This window comes from Pygocentrus nattereri, chromosome 7, assembly GCF_015220715.1.
Source record: "Pygocentrus nattereri isolate fPygNat1 chromosome 7, fPygNat1.pri, whole genome shotgun sequence".
Classification (NCBI taxonomy): Eukaryota; Metazoa; Chordata; class Actinopteri; order Characiformes; family Serrasalmidae; genus Pygocentrus; species Pygocentrus nattereri.
Window position 1 is genome coordinate 15,126,176 of NC_051217.1, and position 22,104 is coordinate 15,148,279.

Consider the following 22,104-nt stretch of genomic DNA (forward strand, 5'->3'; position numbering starts at 1 on the left):
ATTCAAATCAATCTATTCTATCAATCTATTAATCAGGATACATTTACCTTTACATGTATAGCGTATAGCAGACGCTCTTATCCAGAGCCTTATGAAAAATGCTTTGTTGTCTACTCAGAGGAAGTATCTTTGCTAGTTACAAATGGGTTAGATTAAAAATTACTCAAATATTGCAAGACGCAAAAGCTTATGTTGATACATAGAGAAAGAGAAACAGAATGAAACAGTGCAATACAATAGATTGCAATAAGTACAGTTCAGTACAAACCAATGAGTCCTTAAATTAGTGGTCCAAATAAGTGCTCACTTAAGTGCTGTAAAAAAGATGTGTCTTCAGTCTGCATTTGAATACCACATGTAGAGAAGGATAGAGGGGTACATGTAGGGTGTTGTAATTTTTTTTCTCAGAATTAGCACTACTTAACCATCACCAATATGCATATAAAATCTAAGTAGGTTCACAGGAGGTTTTTCATAGTAAATAAAATGGCGATATTTGTGTTGGAAACATTGCAACGTTTGACTCTTATCACTACCATTCTAAAGAAATCTGTGGGCTTCTGTACGATGCACATCAAAATTTCACATCAAACATCTCAGTGATTGAATTATTTAGAAAAATTCCCTTTAAAGTAAAATTCCCTTTAAAGAAAATTATTATGACATCTTGAGGCATCTGAATTGATTGAATTATTTGCTAAAATGAATGTCAGTAAGTTGTTCCAAACCATTTTTTAATGAAGGCCACTTTTTGGTCAGTTGGACTGTTTTTCAGTTTGTAAGACTGATTATTGTAGTGACAGAGGTTGCAAGGGGACAATATCAGTCACTTCAATAGCCTTTCCATATTATTAAGCTTCTGTCCAGAAACCACAGAGGTGTTGTATTCAGGGTTTTACTACTACTCGTTAAGATTTCTATAGATATCTAAAGTAAGTAAACAGATATTTCTATGGTTCCCTTATGGATACAATCTCTTTATATCAACAGTGAGCAAAGGGGGACATTCACTCAGCAAGGACAGGAACCATAAAACCTATTAAACATGGCAAAGCATCTGTTTATTTAAATGGCCTGTAACTGCTGTTTGGACAAAGTCTGCCTAAATGTTTTCTGGATACTCTGCTTTCACTTGGCCTTATGAGTCTTATTAGACCCTCAAATACACATATGTGAACCATGGAGGTGAGAGAAAAAATGAGCAATGTTGTATTGCAGTATTTTAAGTTAAAAATAATGTGTACCAAGCCCATTAATAGACTATTAAAATACCAAAATCCATCGTGCGGCATTTCTTAGATTTTTTTTTTTTTCTCTTTGAGACGTCCACCAGTGGTCACATTTGTAAGAGAAAGCTTCTTAGACATTGAGTGAACACAGTTTTACCTGCTGTGTCTTGTTTTGCTTCAGAAAGACTGAAGTAAGATGAAGAAAGTGTGAATTTTATTAAACAAAACCAAGAAAGTTGTCTTTTGGAGGCATTCGGAGTGGGCAATATGCCAATATTGCAGTGTTCTCATAACATGTTACATCATAATGTGTTTTTTTAGATGTATGGTCAGTGCTTCAGAACAGCTGAATATGTTGTAAAAGACCGATGTAGAGCCTGTAAACAACACAGCCAGTGTGAAATTACTGCTGAAAGTGCACAGTAAAAAGTAGTCAGGCCATTATGCCTGTATCGATTTTGTTCTCTCACTACAATACCCAGCATGCATTGCACAAATACACACATACAACCACTGGGAATCTCCCCAGAGCAATAAAGAATCCTGACTGTGGGTTTGGCCAATGATGTATAGGCCCATAAATACAGACGTTATATGGTGGTGACTTTAGCTGTCTGGTTTCCTTCTGCATTGGCCAGCTAGTGGGGAAAACAAACAAACAAAAAAACAATAGTAACACTAAGGTCTGCTTCTTACCAACAAATTAACAGTTAGCAGGCAATTAATAATGTCCCAGTAAATAGAAACATATATTTTGTAGGCAAGCTTAAATATATGATATAAATCTATTTATAAGATGTGTTAATAAGGTCTTTTCTAAATTAGTTTTTTTGACTAATTAGTAAATTTGTTTTTTTATTTAGAAGTACTTGTAAAATGTCTATGTGACATGTTAAACAAGGTTAATAAAGATTTTAAAAGTATTTTATCATGTCCGCACTATTTTTAACTATTTGTGAATGTTTGTAAGCTCCTCTTTTAGCTATCATTGTTGAAAGCTAATGAATGCTTTCTTCAGCTCACTTAAATGCTCATGTGTCCTGCCATTTAGTTTTACATTTTCAAACATAATGGTCTACTAATTGTTGTAAAATTAGTTGGCTAATGTTTATGCTCTCTCATTGACAGAACATTCAAAATTATGTATAACATGAAACATGTAAGAGTAAGCTTGCAATTGATATGTAACCGTTTATAAGCATTTACTACCACAGGTTTGATTACTGTAAATTCACATTCACATTCCTTGATTAAGATGTTGCGTAAAGTCATCACAAGTATGTTTGTAGCTAAACTTGCTTACAAATGGTGTATTTCTATTTACTAGGGTATTTTTAATTGTTTGCTGATAATTTAGTTATTGTGAAGAAGCAGATCATATAATGAAGTGCTAGCAACATCTCAGCCCTTAAGTATCCACCCTAGCACCCTTGTAGTTTTTCAAAAGGTCCTCGCACCTTCGTGATATGTCATCAGAAGGGGCTTTTCCAAGGCTTAAAACCAGAAAATCCTACTCTAGTTTTGAGATTCAGCACCAGAAAGAGAAAAGGGTTTAACGCCATTGACTTGGTGCTAAATAAGATAGGTAATCGCATAGTGGGGCTAATGGAAATTAGCACTGACATTGTGGTGGACATTTGCAGAGCAAATTTTACGTATAAAGCAAAAGTTTGTGCATTAAACAATGTAACATTATGATATGTTAATTATTATATGACAAAGTTAATGAAATTACTACAATATGCAATAACAGGCGACTGAACATTTCAGCAGTCCATGGTTGCTTGGTTCCTGTCCATGTGTTCGTGTTGTGTTTTGGTTTAGCCCGCGTGTTTTCTTTGCTTTGGTTTTGTAGTCCAGCCCCCTTTAGTGACTCCGCCCCTGATTGTTTCCACCTGTGTTTCCACCTGTGTCTTGTGATCCCTTTTTGGCCCTGGTATATTTAAGCCCTGTTTTTGCCCTTTGTCTGGATTGGTCTTTGTCTGAACTGTTTGAATCTTTGTTTGATTGGATCTGTTGGAAGTGTTTGGTTTCGTGTTTCGGGTTTTCGTCATGTCTGTCCCTCATTCTATCCGTGCTGGCTATATGAACCTGGACTGTCTTGACCCTGATTTTGGATTTGCCCATAATAAAAGTCGCTTATCTCAGCGTATGTGTCCGCCTCCTCTCTCCCCATTACACATATTCTTAAGGAACTGCAATGCTTAGTGGAATGCTTGTTTATTTCAATTATTATGAATAACAACATTATTTACCTTACTTATTGGAAATTAACATATTTTATATTGTTTTACAACCACTTGACTCCATGTGTTGCAGAGATTGTAACATGAATAAGGGAGCTTTACTTCTTTTTTGGTGTCATGGCTAATAACACCCTTACCTGTCTTAAAATCACTGTAATGTGCAGCCTCTTGAGGTTTATTTCTGTTAAGAAAATCTCAATAGAATTGAATAGTGGCACACATTTTGAGATGATATCATATCATAGAGTCTCTAGTGATTCCCAACCCAAGCAAACATACACACACAAAAGTGTGCACACACACAGACTTGCCTTTTATAGGACACACAGACCTAAGGGAGGACTAGGCTTAGGGAAGGGGGGGTGGCTCAGTTGTGCAAATATGGACAGACTCAGAGAGAGAGAGAGAGAGAGAGAGAGAGAAAGAGACTGAGAGTGGAGGAGAAGTGATTTTGTCTGTCACTCCCTCTCACACCACCATGAGAGCCACAGGACACATGCTGTCCTCCAACACACCCACACACAGACACTGAGAGAGAGAAGAGAGAGAGAGTGTGTATGAGAGAGTGGAGAGAGAGGGAAAGACAGACTGAGAGAGAGGAGACAGTAGAGAGAGGAAAACGGAAGGATTTTGTGGTCTCTCCTGAGGAGCTGCTGGTGAAGCTGGGAGCAGGATGGCTGAAGGAGAAGGAGATGAGGAGATCCAGTTCCTGCGAACGGTGAGTGGCACCTAACTTCTCACGGTCATCCTGACCTGCACTTGCATCTGCTTGTACAGAAGATGTCTGAGTGAGTGTGCACATGCTCTAGCAAATGGTTATACCGCTCCTAATAGGGCTTTCATTACTGATATAAGTGAGCCTACAGTGTGTAATTATAGAACTCCATGTATAGCTATTCTAGAAAGTGTTCTGCTTTTCCTGAGCAGACCACACATGATTCTTGAGCTCCTGACACTCTGCTCCTGCACCATCTGATATTTATAATGTTGAATTCCCCATCTACACTGCCCTAGTTAAGAGAGAAACTCATGGCTGTTGGTTTAGAAAACTGTGCTTAGGCTAGTGCTGGGCATTTTCGTGAACTTTTGACTTTTTGCTTAAGTGTGTTTTTTGGTTGCCCCATATGTCCTTTGACGTGTTCTTCTGGTTGCCAGTTTGATCAAATTCTAGAGAAGCACAATGTTATGAATATGGAATTTGTTGGTTGCACTACTTATTGTTTGGCAGCAGTATGATGGATTACAGAGCCTAAACCTAAATTCAGCAACTAAATTCAAATACAACCTTAACACCTTTGTTCCAGAATATTCTTCCCTTTTGCGTAGTTAAGAGTAGATAGACAGCGGCTGGTGCATCTGTTAGCATCGTTATCTATTTTTACCCTAGGAGAGGAAAGGAGAGACTTTTGGTGTGAGGGTGGAAGATGCAGCAGGCACTTCAGTCTGAGTGAGGACAGCTGGCCACTGGCCACCTCATCTCTCAGCTTGAGACTGAGGCCAGTGCACTGGGGACAGTGGCAGTATCATAAAGTTGGGCTGAGACAAAGAAGGACTTTTAAGCTGAGACCAAAAAGGCAGAAGAGGACATAATAGAGCAAGTGTCTGTTTGCAGAGCAGCTACATAGGCAGCTTAAATGAGTATTGTACCAGCAATGTCAGTGTTAATGGAGTAGCTTGGTGAAACATCAAAAACATACAAAATTTTCCTTTTCCCTTTCCATATCCGTAATCAATCAACCAAGATATGAGTGATGTTTGAAGTTTGCTTTGTCAGTTTTGTGTAAGAACTATGAGGCTAATGCAACTGGTAATAGAAGGTAATACCTATCGATAAGCATCATGCACACTCCATTTCATAAGTCATTGTATTATTAATCAAACATTTATTGTTTGATTATCTTAAGTAATCCTGTATTGTGGTTTCTGGCAAAATATGGTTATCTAAAAGTAGAACTGTATAGCTAAAACCAGCAGTAGCAGCCTAAATGTTACCATATTTTTGTATATATATATATATATATATTATAGATAACAGGATGTCATACAGTGTAAGATACAGCATAAGCAAATCTATTTGAGCTTACTTAACAATGTGGCATAGTTTAAGACAAGTGACAAGCATTTAGCATGATGCTAATTGATCTAAGCTTCCATTACCTGTTAGCTCCAGTAGCCTCATACACACTCAATAATAAAGAATGTCACTGGGGCAGCACCCCTCCTGTCATTGGGGTGAGACCCTCAAAGGTACATCTCAGTACCTTTAGTCAGGGAATATAACTGTACCATAATTCACTAAAATTATATTTTCTAAATTGTAGTGGCTCCACACACCCTGTCTCGTCTCCAGGCTTTTATTTTACTGTTCTGTTTTTAACATCAGGCTGAAATATATACACAAAAATGTACTTTTCACCTGGAAAAAACTTATTTACAGTGCACAACCAGACCTTAAAACCACTGTTGTACCTTTTGAGGGAACATTTACACTGTTTGTACCTTTGTGAATGTAAAATGTACCTGCACAGAACCTTTAGTTCTCACAGTGTAGGTCCAGTACAAAACTAAAGGAGCAAACATCAGATTCCAAACATCCCTGCTGAAAATAAAACAGATGATTTCCATGTTGGACTGAACTGGTTGATCTTGGTTTATTCTGGTCTAGTGCTGGTGTAGTTGGTTACCCAGCATGGCCGTTATAGTTGACCAGCATATCAGCATCCAGAACGCAACATATGCTTCTTTTACTGGTTACCAGCTATACAGGTCTATTCTGATTAACGATTTGTTTGGTTTAAGGGGAAATTGTGTGAATTGGACTTTTTATCTCACAATTAAGGCAATGTTTTCATCCATATGTTGAAAAGTTGTCTAGTATGTTAAAAACTATTCCTACTATAAAAAGATACCTTTAACAAGGGAATGCTTTAGGCAGATATTTGAGTGAGGGCATCACGATGACAGACAAAGAAGATGCCAGAAATGCTGATGCAAGAAATCAGTTTAGTAAAGAAATTAACGAGAAATGTACCTAATGATTGACTTAACGACAACAGCGAAGTTGTAGCATCAACTAACTGTAAAAACAAAGGTAAATGTAATTTTCCTCCATAAAAGGGATTAGTTTGTCTTATCTAGAGGAGAGATGAAGGAGAATGAGGATAATTGTTTAACAACTGTCCTGAGTCTCTGGAGATGTCTGTCTGGAAAGCTGTCAATCCTTTTAGCCCTTGGAAAAGCTCTGTCTTTGTAATCACAATAATTATAGGCCCAAGAGCCAGTTTTAGGTGTGGCAATATGGGTACAGTCTGAATGACAATGCCACAGAGGACTCTTTCTAAGGTCAACTTTTTATACTCATCACGAGACACCAAAAAAAAGCCGTTCAGCTGTCATTATTCTCCAGCTTGTGATAACAGTAATGTTTTGCTATGCAGTTGGGAAGCTGGAAATGCCATAGCTGAGGTTATTCTACAACCCCTTTATGTTCTGTATTTCAGGATTTTTCACTTTAGACATCATCAGTGTAATGGATTGGGATGTATGCTTTACAATAGCTTGATTAAGAATGATATATATCTCTGTCCTGTAGATGGTTGTTGCCTTGATTGTGTATTTTGTGTTAACAAATTCAGCTGATATATTAAGAAATTGGCTATGTTACCGGTCACATTTACAAAGTCGTGCTCACAGACGCATGTATGCACACACATTTCTGAAACTACCTTCTCTCTGTCTCCACATTTGTATGAGAGCTGCCTGAGTTTATAGATAGGAGTCAGAGCTGAGCTGTGGTACGCTTAACACTTTCTGACTGCGTAATTTATCATGTGCAGGTGCTTAGGAGTGAAACCTTTAGGCACTGTGACGTAAATTCAGTTAGAGAGAAATGACATTTACATTCTTGGAGCGTCTCCAGATTTCTGCTGAACTTCACCAGAGTCATTTCTTTGCTGCATGGCTTTTCTGATAGTCTGTTTAAGTGATATCAGTTTTTCATAGCTGACTTCATATAAAATTTGTTTACCGAATACTTTCTGTGGCACACATTTATCAAATCTACCACCGCTGTTATATCAAAACCAAGATTTCCTTCCAGATGCCAGCTGCCTTATACATTGATATTATTCAGAAACATTTTTCTTTCTCTCATAGAGTTTCGATTGTGTGTATATATGTTGATGCATATTTTGTCATGTGAGTGAATGTATCAGTCCTGGCAATACATTTGAATGAATAAAGCACTGCTACTCTGCTAAAAGAGATAAATATGGACATAACCTTCATCTGTCTTGAAGAGCAGGCTGAATTGCAGCCTGGGTGTTAGATTAGTTTGATTGTAGATGCATACAAACACATGAGTCATGGAGCAACAGAAGGTCTTTGCTATCTCTGGGTCAAGCAGACAGTTTTCTGAATAGTAGAATTAAGAGAAAAAATGAATAGTATCACTTCAGGGCCTCATATAAGACAAGACCTATACTGAACTACACAGTGTAAGTGACTAAAGCATGGATTCCATACAGTACTGTGCAAAAGTCAGAGACCATGCTTCATAGAAGCATGTCAGAAAGAAAAAAAACATATTTAAAATAAAAAAAACATGTTTAACAGAAAATTACACACAAGCCTCAACAACAAAATCTTATATCATATTTTTCAGTATTCTTTGTCCACCCTTTACCTTTAATACAGCCCCCATTCCTATCAGGAGACTGGCTTTCAGTTTCAAAGAAATCTGCAGGGATATTTTTCCACATCTCCAAAGTTCAGTCTTAGAAGTTCATAACATTTTCTGATTTCTGCTAATATTAAGATCATGGCTCTGGGGTAGCCAGTCTAATGTCCATTGAACACCAGCAGCTTCTTTGTTTGCTTCGGAAATGGTCTTCTTTTCTCTTTTTCTCAGTAGTAGCCTCTAGACAGCTACACATCCCTTTCAGGCTCATTGCGTTAAATTGTCATCTTACAGTGGAAGGATGGACAGAAACACCTGTGGGTTTTTTTCAGATCTGAAGCAAGAGTAGAGCTTGATTTTCTCTTACCTCGTAAAGATGAAAGCTTTAAGTGCTGTGTATCAGATGTTTATCTACCAAGTCGTGTATACGGTTGTTAGGAGTCCCATTTCTATGTCTTTTAATACATTTTGGAGCTCCTTTTTTGAAACTTCTTTTTTCTTATTTCTGCCTCTTTATGCAACTAAATAATCTTATATCTATCCTCCTCAGAAGTGTATAAGGAATAAGGACAGTCAGATTTTGCACAATACTGCATAGTGCACCTAAGCCCTTTAAATCTCATGCTTATTGCATCCTAAGGTTTATGATTCAGTAACTATTTGGAGGTCAGTACAAACAAGCTGAATTATTCTTAACTTATAGGTGTGAGAAATGGAAGCCTGGACCCGCTAGCCGGCCTTTTGCAAGTAAGTTGTTAAATGAGACATGGCGTAAGAAGACACTACACTGTAATAGAATATGACACCATGGAAAATCAGACTCAAGGCCTGACAATAAAAACAATACATCCACAAGACAGACACTGTCAGTCTGTGGTAATTCCTTCAGGAAAGCCCTAGGGTTCCTGACCACGCGCGAGAGAGAGAGAGAGAGATCGGGATAGAGAGAGAGAGCAAGAGATCCATGTCATTGTTTATGACAGTGTGATGGGAGAGAGAGGTAGAGATATGGATAGAAAGGCTAAAAGATCAGCCGTAGTGTTGGAGAGTGTTTGAGGGGGTATTCAGGTTCCAGGCTATAACAGCACTTTCTTTTTATAGTTTTGCCACTATAAGCGCCTGACACTCAGGAGGCAGAGCAAGAGAGCCTGTGTCCTACTTCTTCTTTGCTTGACTCCACTGGGAGGATTCAGTGTGTGTGTGCGTGGCACATGCACTACGAAAGTCCTCATTCTGAGATTGAAAGTATTGAAATATTGCTGATAAGCTCACCTAATGCCTGTTGAAGGAAAAATTAAGGCATTCTGGAAAAAATGAAGTGTTCTGACATTTAAAATGTTCACTTGAGGTTCAAATGATACTGTGCAGTCCCCTTCTTCTAGAGTCTCGGTCTTTTAATACAGCTCTCCATCCTCGCCGCTCCCCACCCACATCTCCGTGCAGAGAAGATTGTTGTAAGTGTTCATATCTTCACCCTAGAGAAAGAGTATAAATTTAATTAAGTTAAAAATAGACGACTCTCCGAACACTGATGTAGTTTAGTTATGTGGTGAGAATCAACAGTGAAGAATTGTCTATAGATAATTATTAAAGAGTGAGTGTGACAGAGACTTATGTTAGTGTCTGCTCAGGGGTGATGAATATGATGATATTTTATATCATTTTTTTATATCTGTCATGATGAATTACACCACTGTACACTTTTCTGATCATATTATGGATATCATCAGTACTTAAAAAAGAGTATGAGTAGACTTTTTAATCTGATACAATGCAAAACACTATGAGATAAATCATTGCCATTGTTGCTTTTGATAGCAGTGCTACCATTGTAGCTGGTACTGATGTTCTGTGTTGGTTCCGACTTATCAAGCCTCAGGGAAACAAAGCATTCTAATACACATTGTGTATTGTAAAAATGTCAAATATCATGATGTTATATTTTCGCCATATCACACACCCCTATGTCTATGCATAGGTGTATGTTTATAGATTTTGTCTCTTGAGACATTCCACTGGTCTGAACCTTTTAAAGCCAGGGATTTCCACTGGGCTTTGGGCATTAGTTTTGCTGAGTTGAAAGATGATGACATCTACACTAGGAGAGAGAGAGAGAGAAAGAGAGCAAGCATCTGTTTCAGTTCATGTTGTCTGCCATGACCACATTGTACACAATAAACAGGTCCTTCCGGATGCCTTTAACTTGCTGAGGTCATTAAATAATTGAAAGTGACCCCTGGGGTTTTCTACTATAGTCTAGCACACAGCTATGATGCATGAACAGTGTCCCACTAGTCTCAGACTGTATTATGCATATTATACACAAAGGTTTAATTCTTATTACATTCACTGGCAATCTCAACTTCTGCACACCATGTTATATCATCTCAACAAAAAAAAAAATCACCTAAAATCACCTATAACACCTAACTATTGACACTGAGGAAGCAATTTGGCTCTATAATAGGTGCATATAATGAACAAAAAAACAATTTGCACTTTGACATCTCACACTAAAACCGGTCTGCGGTAAGACTGGGTCAAACCCTGTCAAAGTCTCCAATTCGTATTCATATCAAGCAACAAAATGTGCTTTATGAGACTAGAGGCTCCACTGATTCATAATTCAAAAATTAATGAAAATTTGCCACATTGTATGGTCAAGTTAGAGAGTGTTAGATAATGGTTACACAGTTAGACAGTCTTACTCATCTTCCTTTAAATGTGAAGGATAGGCTAGTACTAGTGGACAGATCAAATCCCAACATGTATTGTAAAAAGATGTTTTTTACAATATACAATATAAGAAGAAAAACAAGTTTCAGGTTTAAATTTCTGTAAATTATTGCTTTTGTTTTTTTTTATTTAGTGTTTTGTTTTTTCATGTATTTTATCCTACTTACAATGGCATCAGCATCTTTTCAGAGTACTGAAGAGAAGTGAATTATTACTGTTTGTTTTGTTGAATCAAAATGGTCACATACACCGTCATAGCTTTGTGTTTTTTTGTGTTATTTGTGTTAGCAGCCATGCTGTTTCTATGGCCCGGTCAAGAGGATTGGTCTAGAAGTGTTATTCTCACTTGGGGTTCTGGTTCAGATACTGGACTAGGCCCCTATTTTGTTGTGATCCTACCCTAGACCAGGCTGTAACACTGTGAATGAGATTGAGTGAAACACTCATTACTTGGTTACAGTTGTGTTATACTGATTTTCATTAAGCATAATTGACTATTATAATTGGCCATTAAAATATTTGTGTGGGATGAGTTTGTGTACAGTTTAGTCAGTAGGTGATGCAGGGGGTATGTGATCGTGAGGTTGGGGGGATTCATTGCTCTCTATTGGTGTGTGTGAGCCTCCAAACTATCTGCCAGTCAGCAGTACAGGGGAATGCGAGAGTGACAGGTGCAGCCACCCAAAATAGAAGAGCTGGGGGGGCGAGAGAGAGAGAGGGGAGAGGGGAGTGTGTTGGGGGGGCTGTGAAGAAATAGGTTAAAACTGACATAATTAGCTAATAAAGTGGCATTTAGTAACTCTGTCTGTAAGGGGGTGAGGAGTTTGTAAAGCGAGTGTTGGGGATTTGGGGTAAATGATAGAAAAAACAGAGCAAAACAGGACGCTCTACAGCTGCTTTACTGTCAGCAAGGGATCGAGAGTTCCATCCATAACTCCAGAGTCTATTTTCTCTGTTTCTCTTTGCTCAGCACACACAGTCTCAGCTCGATATTACTCCTATGCTCCTTATTCTCTCCTCACACACAAGTACACACAGTACATTCTGCTTTCTCAAGTGTTTTATTTAGTCTGTATGTTACAGCAAAAAACAAATTGATACCATGTTCATTTTATCCCAAATGTAGTTAAGACGGTTTTGCACTAGAGTTATGTGACTATGGCTAACAAGCAGTGAAAGCCTAACCCTTAAAATAGCGCCATGCAAACTGTATAAAATAATTGCCTTCCAATCGTCTACTTTTACTGTTTTTAATATGCAACATAGATTTGTCCATTTTTATAGTTAACCAGTGATGGGGTGATGCGATACAAAGTAACATATTATAGTGATCACAGTAACACCTTTTTCCTGTAACAATGTAGTGTAATTCAGTGCAGTTTACATTTTTAAGAATTAAATTTCTTGAGTTACTCATCTGTACCTTAGACATAATAGTAGCACTCCACAGATTGTGGGTAACTGTGTGCTAATATTATGGTTATAAGTTGTACAAACCTAAAAACATTCTAATTAATAGGTTATTAGCAAATAATAAGTTAGTAATTGTAACAGTAACACGTTGGTAATAACATGTAATAAAATAGTGGGACAAATTACATTACACGCTAATTTTCTAGTCACTAAAAGTTAAGGTAAGTTCAGATATCGAAAGATGAACTTGTATAAAGATAGTTTCTTCCATCACTGAACTCATATCTGAGTCTTTTGTCAAAACTATGTAAACTCAGTATATTTACCTCATCTGTTTCTGGGTAACTCTCCTTGCCTGTAGGTGAGCCTGGATGTAAAAGTAATAGAACAATCATGAGGGATAGTAATCATTTTCATTTTTATATACATACAATTATAGTTCTAATTTCATTTCAAGAAGCCACATTAATCTGAAGAACTGAATTTTGTCATGTTTTTGGGGTATTAACTTATATAAAATCCATATTAAATATTATATAACACGGCAATTATTTAAAAAGTGGTGTGTTGTGTTGATTAAGCAGCTTTTACGCTGAACACATTATTCTCATAAATGTGAAAAAAATGTTTTGTATCAAGTGGACAGTGATCATTTTATTTAGGGGTAATTAACATTTGTTTATCATTTTATTACCAACTAGTAACTTTAATTACTTAGTTATTAACAATTAGAAAATTAGCATGTGATTTTGTAAGTTAGTATAACTGGTTACCTCAATATTATCAAATGATTACCCACTTCTAACTGATAGGGAAAAGTAAAGTGCTACCAAAACAATCATTATGGATTATGGTCCTATAAAGCAAATTTCGTGCTTATATAATCTGCCTGTACATAATTTGTGTGCGTGTGTGATCCCTGCATCGTCTGACTGCGCAACTTTAACTGTGAATGTGACCAGAGCAAGTGCAGGCCATCAATTTGATATGCGATCTGAGAAAGTCTCCTGCTGAAGAAGAGAGAGCCTAACTTCGCCTAAACAGACATGTAACTGTGTTTAGCAGACAGCATTAGCTGTTCATTTTAATCGGCATCTCTGGTTGTCTTGTTTAGAGTAGTTGCAGCAACAGATACAGGCTTTTTACTGATGTTTACCATGATTGGCTGTTTCTTTCTAAATAAAGTGCTGAAAGAACTATTTGTTGTTTCTTGTAGTCTCCACTTGGTATAGATTTGTTTGGGTTTGAAAGAGTAATGTGGTAGTAAAGTAACGAGTAATGAGACTACTTTTCCAGGAAGTAATAAATAAAATAATGCCATTATATTTTGAGAGAAGTAATTAGTAGTTTGTAATGGTCAATACAAAGTGTCATACAGAGCCAACGACTATGTTCACATTACAAGTCTTATTGCTCTAATCTGATTTCTTACTCAGGTCCGATCTTGCTAACATGATGATTCACATTCATGCAGGAAGTTACTCAAATCTGTTATTAATGTGAATGAACCTGTGCCCTGAAATGACCGGCATGATGTACACGTCATAATCAATAATGTCATGTGAATGAATAGCATGCGTCATCAACAGCAAATGACTAGCCAGCAGAACAAGCCTTCACTGCAAAGATGATTTGCTCTAAACAGCTATCAGCTGCTCAGAGACGAAGGTGAAAAAGGGTCAGATGCTTCTTTACCATTTACTGGCACTAACTTCAGGTTCAGCCGCGGCCTTTTTAATGCTGAATAATGGCACATACGCAGTGGAAGAAGAAAAAAACACATGAATTCTGATCTGAATGGCTATGAATTGGATATATATCCTGTATAGGACTACATATGACAAGATCAGATTTGTGTGTTCACACAGCTCTGAAAACATCAGATCTGTGTCACTTTAGGGGGGAAAAAATCAGATTTGTGGCGCTTCAGTCCGGTAATGTGAATATCGCCTAAGACTACAAAAGTTGTTATTAAAGAAATTACATAACAGCTCGACACAGTTTAAACTCAAGGCTACTGTGTAATGATTAAGACTCGCAGATTGCGCAATGCTAACTGATGGTTATGACAGCCTATATCATCTTTAGCATCTCATGGTAGCTTACTCATTGATCCTGGCTGCTTTTGCTGTGTTGTAATTTGGTTATCACTGTTAAATTGGTGTCTATCATTAGTGTACAAAGGACAGTAGATAGCCTTTTAGCATCATAAAGTTTAGATGATGCACCTGCCGAAGATGGTGTGGACCATGTTCTGTCAGGCAAAATGTGTTGTTCAGGGAGTGGATTGTTATGGTTGTCATGCACAATATAATCGGTTGTTAGTTTTAAGGGTAATGGTCAGTTACATGTACAGTTGTACAAAAAAGTTTAGGTGGCTGGTCAAAAGTGAAGATAAGTAACACATCCTCTACAGAGAATATACTTTTGCACATTTTAATGCACAATTACTGTATATTTGCTGACTTTAACATACTGGACAAAATAAAATAAAACATAAAATGTGGCCTGTGCCATGTTTATGGCGTAGTTTGTATTGTATGTATTATTTTTTCCAGTATGTGCCAAATAAAAGACATATGCACTAAAATTAGCTGAAAAAAATGTCATATTTCTGACCTGTTTAATCCTGAAAGGTGCACCTATTGCTGTCATTTATTGCTGTGCATTTGATTAACATTACACTACATTTGATGTAATTACATTACAATATATTTAATTGTTGTTGTGTATAGTTAGATATGTAATTATTTACATTTATATTCTATTTACAGTTTGTTTGAGTCTCTACTTCTGACTTTTTTGCCTGTTTTGATGGAACATCTATGGAAAAATGCAAATGAAGTTTGTTCTTTCCACTTTATTTGATCAATTTTAAATGATAAAACAATATTTCCTCTTCAACTAACAATGGTATTGGCTGAAAGTGAATAATCTGCACTTTCCACGGTATTGATTGTCTTATGTCAATGAGCTATGAGAGAGAAATAAGTCATACAATAATATAATTACAATATGCTGGCAAAAGCGATGACTTTTAAGGACTGTTTGAAGTTGCTGCTTCATTCTGTTTGTTCATTGTCTAATTTCCCCTAGTTGGATTTTGGCATTATAAAGATTTATGGTTAATGTAGTCATTTAGAATTGTGTTGTGTCAACAGGGAAATAAACCTTTCTGCCCCTGAAATACCACTGTGGACCTAGGGGCAGCCCACCCATAGAGGAAGTGACATTTTAGTCAGGGACACAGTGGCGGGAGTCATGCATGCAGAGAGCCTTGTGCTTTTTCAGCTCGGATTAGTCCGAGGTAGACAAAAGCATTATAAAAGGGCAGCCCTACCTTGCTCCTCTTCCTGTATCGACTGTCCCTCTCTTCTTCTCTCTCTCCCTCCCTCTCTCAGCATCCTGCACTCATCCACCCACCTCATCCTTCTCTCTATCAGTCTGAATGAGGCTGTAGTGGATATGAGTTTGAGGCTTGGCATTAGGAGGCCTGTTTCAGCAAGATGGGGATTGGACAGGGAATCCCTGACTGACTGGGGATTTCCCTCTCTCCATTCACGCATTGGCTTCAAAAGCACTTACTCATGTACTCTGGAGCTGACTGGTTTGTTAAGGTGTTGCAGATGTTGTTTTCTTCTTTAATCTTGTTTTAGTTTCTGTTTTACTTTTAATTTACACTTTTTGTGCAAGTACCATTCAGAAGTTTAGATTTATGCACATGGATACATTTTTTCCAAAAAATACCAATTTTAAGTATTTGTTTTTCTTTTTTTTCCCACAAGACACTTCAGCAGCTATACAAGGTCTCATGTCTTGGTGGGTGATATAGCAAAAACATAACATCACAATACATGATACACAGTATGTACAGTCGTATGCACCTCATTGTAATTGACATGTTTTGGTGATTTTTAATTGAAAATAAGTGAAAACATCCTCTACAGCAAACAAATGGAAATTGCAAATGGTACACAATTTCTATCTATTAGCTTAGTTTAATAATGTGGAAACAGATCATTTTCACAGGCCACATTATATGTTTTTGTTTTCTTCTGATTCAGCAAATTAAGAGTAATTGTGCTTAAAATATGCAGAAGTGTGTTCCCTGTCGAGGATGTGTTTACTGGTGTTCACTTATTAAATCAACAAAACGTAAATTGTCCAGAGGCATTCAAATTTGTATATGACTGTATTATGATATTTAGTTTTTTTCTGTGATTTAGTGAGTTGTATCAAACAAAAAATAATACTCTCAAAAATGATGTATACACTTATTTTTTAATTTACATTTCACATACTGCACTGCACTAAATCCACTTAAACAGGATCAGTTACGCTTTTTGTAAAAACGTGCAAGTCATCAGTGTTCTTTAAGTACTAATGATATGCACATTGATGCTCAGAGGACCACGCTGTAATGTAAAATGACATCATTTTTCACAATAATGTTACATCTTGTCATACTGATTGCTCTACCATGAAACTTCTTGAGAGAATACCAAGAGTCAAGACAAAGGGGGGAAGTTACTTTGAAAAATGTACAACAGAAAAAAGCATAATTAATGGTTGTTATATAGTTTTGATGTCAAGTCAAGTCACAGTTTATTTATTTAGAGCTTTTTACAACAGATGTTTTCACAAAGCAGCTTAACAGAAAAATCTGGGTGTGAGCCCCCATGAGCGTCGCCAATGGCGACAGTGGCAAGGAGAAACTCCCTAAGAGCGAGAGGAAGAAACCTTGAGAGAAGCCAAGACTCCAAAGGGGAATCCATCCTCCTCTGGTCAACACCGGATAGCATACAATAACAGTGGAGAATGAGATTTTGTCATTAGTATAATGGCTTTATTGTTGTTCACAAATATAGTTCATATCCATTAACTCTGTGTTTATGAAGATTCTGGCTGTTCTTCAGTTTCGGGTGATTCTGTTCGCTGCACTATTCAGTGCACAGATGAGAATAGTTAGGCCTGTGTTTATGGGAGCTCAGTGCTGAAAATAACCATACAACAGCACATAAAAACAAGCTCCTTTTCCACCATTCTCAGGTTGATAGAGTGATGTTGGCCTTTTGTTCGGCCCCTCTGATGTCACTCACCTCCTGCTGAGGACTCTTTAAACAGCAGAACAGTGGACACGTGCCCATTCTTATCACCTGTTCAACACCCACATACATCCCGGCACCTCTGTTGACACACTTTGAGTCACACCACACAGCTTGGGCTATTCAGATGAGCACCTGTGGGCTGAATGCTTGTTCCTAACAGATCCTTAACCAGCTGCACCCAGGCGTTTTACATACTAAGACCTATTAGTCAGTCACTACAGGGACTTCAGTGCAAACTGGTGGATCTATTCTTAGGTAATAGAATAGTTTAATAAAACCTTAAAGGGGTTTAAATGTTTATGGTCTTCATGTGGGTGGAACTCTTGTTGTTGCCCCTTAGGTGGCCCTAAGTTTTATTACATACACTTCTACAACCTAAGAATAGCTCCACCAGTTTGTATTGAAGACCCTGTAGTTACTTAATAATAAGCCTTAGTATGTAATAAGCCTGAGATTTTAAGCGGTTTATAATGAATTTCACAGAATACTCAAAATGTCTGCACTATTAAATCATTAAGAAGTAAACAATGTCATTTAGAGTGGGTTGATGTGAAATGTGCCTCTCTAAAATCAGAACTGGTGGTGCAAAATATTTGCAAATGTTGCCTAATTCAGAAGAAATTGTTTTATGGAAGTTTTGAGACAAATTTTTCTTATGAAATTGATTTTTTAATGTTTTGTGCTTTTTTTATTTTTATTACTTCTATGCATTTTCTTATATCTCTTATGCATAGTTTTATAAGACAAGAAACCAAATATTTTATTTGCATTTACCACTATTTTATGTTATCAACATTACATATAAGAAGTAAATGCAAATTCAGTGGTCATTTGGATAATAAATAAGGTATACATTGTGATCACTTGTTTCTCTCACACAGCTACAGAAATTAGTTGTTTAGTTTCTCCTCATGGCACCATTTATCCAGACCACTCTGAATTATTTTGTTTACATCTCAGCCATTAAATTATTAAGAATTATTTAAATAGTTTTGAAAACAACTAAGTGGAATTGTCCTTTGCAAATGACAGTTGACTCTTTGAGAGAAAAGGTTAAATTTGATAGTTTTTTTAATAATATAAAATTTTATAGTTAAAAAGTTTCACTTTGTAGATACTAGTAATTTTATAGATGCTTCAGATTATGATGCTCCTGCACTCGAGCAAGCATTTATCATTATCAGCTGTCTTTAGATACTAAATATCTCTGTAAATGCTAACCATTGTTATTTAAAGGCTTATAATATATATATATATATATATATATATATATATATATATATATATATATATATATATGTATGTATATGTATGTGTGTGTGTGTGTGTGTGTGTGTGTGTGTGTATTGACATTCATAATGAATCCTATAGCTATATACTGTAGCTATAGCTATATTTTCAGCACTTACTTACAGTCCTTTTTTTTGTCTCAGTTTATAATTCCCTACTTCTTCTGTGGCGGCTTCTTTTACCGTGAGCTATGTCCTAAATATGGTTTAGCTGTAATCTTACACCTGCTTTAGCTGGCAGGCTACCAGTCTGCCATCTTCATTCAGGCTCTGTCTTCAGTTCAATAGGTCGGTTCTATGCATATGATTGCTAACACTTTTCTGTTCCCCTTAATCTGAGTGAGCTCTGAAGCCTTGCAAAGGCATATTAGCGCTAGTTGTGAGAGGAGAGTAGCTGAAAGCATTATGGATCTTTCAAATCCCCCTGTGGCTTTGGGGCTATTTACAGGCCCAAGTTAAGCCCACGAATGTGGGGGCTTGGGACACCAGCTTTGCACATGGCTGTGGTGGAACTGCTCTCATACTCATGTACAGACATAACATAGCCTAATTGCTTTGTTTGGGTCAGCAACCCTGAGGCATGCTGATGATGTTATGTCTTAAATACTGATATAGGCCTAAGTTGTGATTTTTTCTCACATAAAGCTTCAGTATACGGAGAAATTACAATGTCCTCATGATGCTTTTTAAGCCTTATGAAGCTAATAAATGTTTGACTGCAAATTACTTCTTTATTAAGCCCAAACTATGGAGAATTGAGCATTTTCCACAAATGTTTGTGTATTATACATCTTTTGAACAAAAGTATATGTTTCCATTTTTATGTCTTTGTAAGCTGTTAGCTGTTAACTGACTTACCATGCCAGACTAATAGATTAACTACAATTAACAAATTAACTTGCTGCCCAATATCACCCTGGTTATTGCTTAATAAAGTAGACTTTTTGACTTGATAAGGCAAAATTAGAGCCTTTTGAGCATTACAAATGTGCTTGAAAATTAATGTTCTATGTCATCCTAGGTGTTAATAAAGTGGTACTTCTGGTACTTTGCTAACTATGATGGGTCATACATTATAATATCCCCTGTATTGAAGAGTTGCTGTTTATTTTTACATTTATTTGCTATTTTTAGTCCAAAAAAATGAAAAATGAAAAAGAAAAAGAAAGGCAAACATGAAAAGGTTGCATTCCAGTATGTGTCAAGAGAGCTGTTGCAGACAAAATGTATGATTTCTTACTTTAGACCAGCTTTCAAGTTTGATGTAAGGGCATTTAGACCTGACATATACAGAGAAAAACAGAGGAAATATTATGAATGGGTTACTTTTTTTTAGTACTCTGCTGTCCATCACTAGGTCAAGACAGAGTGGCGGAACCATTTAAGCCCTCTCATCAAGTGATCGTAAGTTCGCTCCCTGGTGATGCCACAGCCATCCATGGCTGGGAGTCCAAGAGAGCACAACTGGCCTCACAGTTCTCCCCATCACCCAGCGTGATGCTAGTCACTGCAGGTTTCTGACAGTAACAGTAACATAACAGATCTGGCAGTTGGCACTTTCCTCCGAGGGCATTCGGCTGTCCCATGACGTTATGTGAGCGGCAGTTAGAAAAGATGTGGTGGCGCTTCACAGGTCTCGGAGCAAGCTGGTGCTAGGCTTCACCCTCCCAGCGCTGGTAGTATCGTTTGTCTTGGGGAGACCTAACTAGTGGGTGGAATTGAAGATGACAAAATTGGGGAGAAAATTGGGTAAAAATCCCCAAAAAGAGTTTTTGTCTGTGAATAGTATCAACACTTGAAAATTAATTTCCTTCTTAAAAGAGGTTCATTTAAAGCACTTTTCACTTTCTTTCAAATTCAGAATTATTACTCTTTGTCAAACTATAAACCTCAGTGCCCTGGCTTGTAAAACTCTTAATGCCTATTAACATGGAATCCGTTTTTTATAGGTGAAAAAAAAAAACATATATTGAGTTTGAAAATGAAATTTCCAAGTCCAGTGCTGATGGACTACGACTCTGAGTAATTTTTGAATCAAAGTCTGCTTGATTTCCTACATTACGCTTTATATAGACATACTTCATTTTGCTTGTAGCAAACTATATAAGAAAAGCAACACAGCAACTAGAAAAATGTGATAGTTGAAGAAAATACATGGCGGAGCAGAACTGAAAGGCTGGGGAGTGACGCATGTTAAATAGTCATTGTACATAGCCTCTTTTAATTTATTTATTTGCAACCTAGTCTGCCCATGTAGAACCGCAAACTATTAGCTTCCCTCGCTAATGAACACTTGTCTTTATATTTTTTGTAGATACTAATGTTAAAAAAAACATTCTATGTCACACAACAGAAAGAGAAGAGGGTTGGGGGGGGGTTCGTGAAGGAGCAACAAGCAGAAGCAAAGCCCCAAATTCCCCCTCTGACATATAAAAATACTTTGAGTTACTAAAATCTTCAGTGTTATGTTTTCAGAGTGTTCAGACAAAATATCATTTTTGGTGTGAAGGATCCACTTCATTAAAAATCCCAAAATTTTTTACATCCAAAAAAATTGCATTTGGTGTAAAGAGGCCTTCACTCACTTTTAGCAGGCTGAAGATTCTCCACAAGGGGTACCATTAGGACTAAAATAGTTTTTGTTTATTCATTAGAGTAGCACATTGCTTCATAACACTATGTATCCTTGTCGCGAGTAAAATGCATCAAAATGAACAGTCCCTGCCACAGCATGCAAAACAGGGGCTGCAACTGAATAAAGGTGTCTCAAATTGTTGTGTTTGGCAAATACAACACTCACAACATTTTCTTTCCATGCCCAGCATGACAAGATGAAGAGAAACTCTTTTTTAGTAACAGTTTTTCAGCAAACAGAACCAGAAACAGTCAGAGGGTATGGCAGAAGTGTTAAGAAAGAAGGTAAGAGATGTGTAGCGAGAGAAAGAATCAGTGGAATAAGTAGTAAGAGCGAGAGAGGAACCGATGTCCTTCATCGCTGCTGGTCTGGTGTGCATGACTGCCTTGTCATCTGATCGTCCGGGCCAGAGAGGAGTGTGAGTCACTGAAGCAGCCGGCTTCTTTTAGAAATTCAGAACACTGCTTCTTCTCCATATCAGGTCCAGGGTCACGCACACACATGCAGCACTCTCACTTATACATATACCTTCCTGACCTTTCACAAACAAGCCTGAGGCAGCTTTCCCAGCTACCTACACTGAACTTCACCTGAGATACCATACAGATTTATATTTCTGTAGCATTCAATGTTCTGTAATATCAGTACTTTTGTTTCATGTTGCTAAAAGCTTCACAGTTTTGGTGGTTGCATGAGTGTTTACGTAACAGTTATATACAAATATTTGGGTACCTGGCTCAAATGATGCTTTTTTTGATATGTGAAGTGAA

At 37.2% G+C, this 22,104-nt stretch overlaps 1 protein-coding gene across 5 annotated transcripts in view; it reads left to right on the forward strand.

Annotated features, from left to right (window-relative positions):
- The first annotated feature begins 3,928 nt into the window (after positions 1–3,928).
- The window catches only part of LOC108432714 (ryanodine receptor 1-like), a 115,523-nt gene continuing 97,347 nt past the window's right edge, over positions 3,929–22,104 (forward strand). For all 5 annotated transcript variants that reach the window (XM_017706800.2, XM_037540171.1, XM_037540172.1 and 2 more), the window contains exon 1: positions 3,929–4,193. In XM_017706800.2, the coding sequence (XP_017562289.1) occupies positions 4,149–4,193 (45 nt within the window). In that variant the 5' untranslated portion in view covers positions 3,929–4,148. The remainder of the gene's footprint in view (positions 4,194–22,104) is intronic.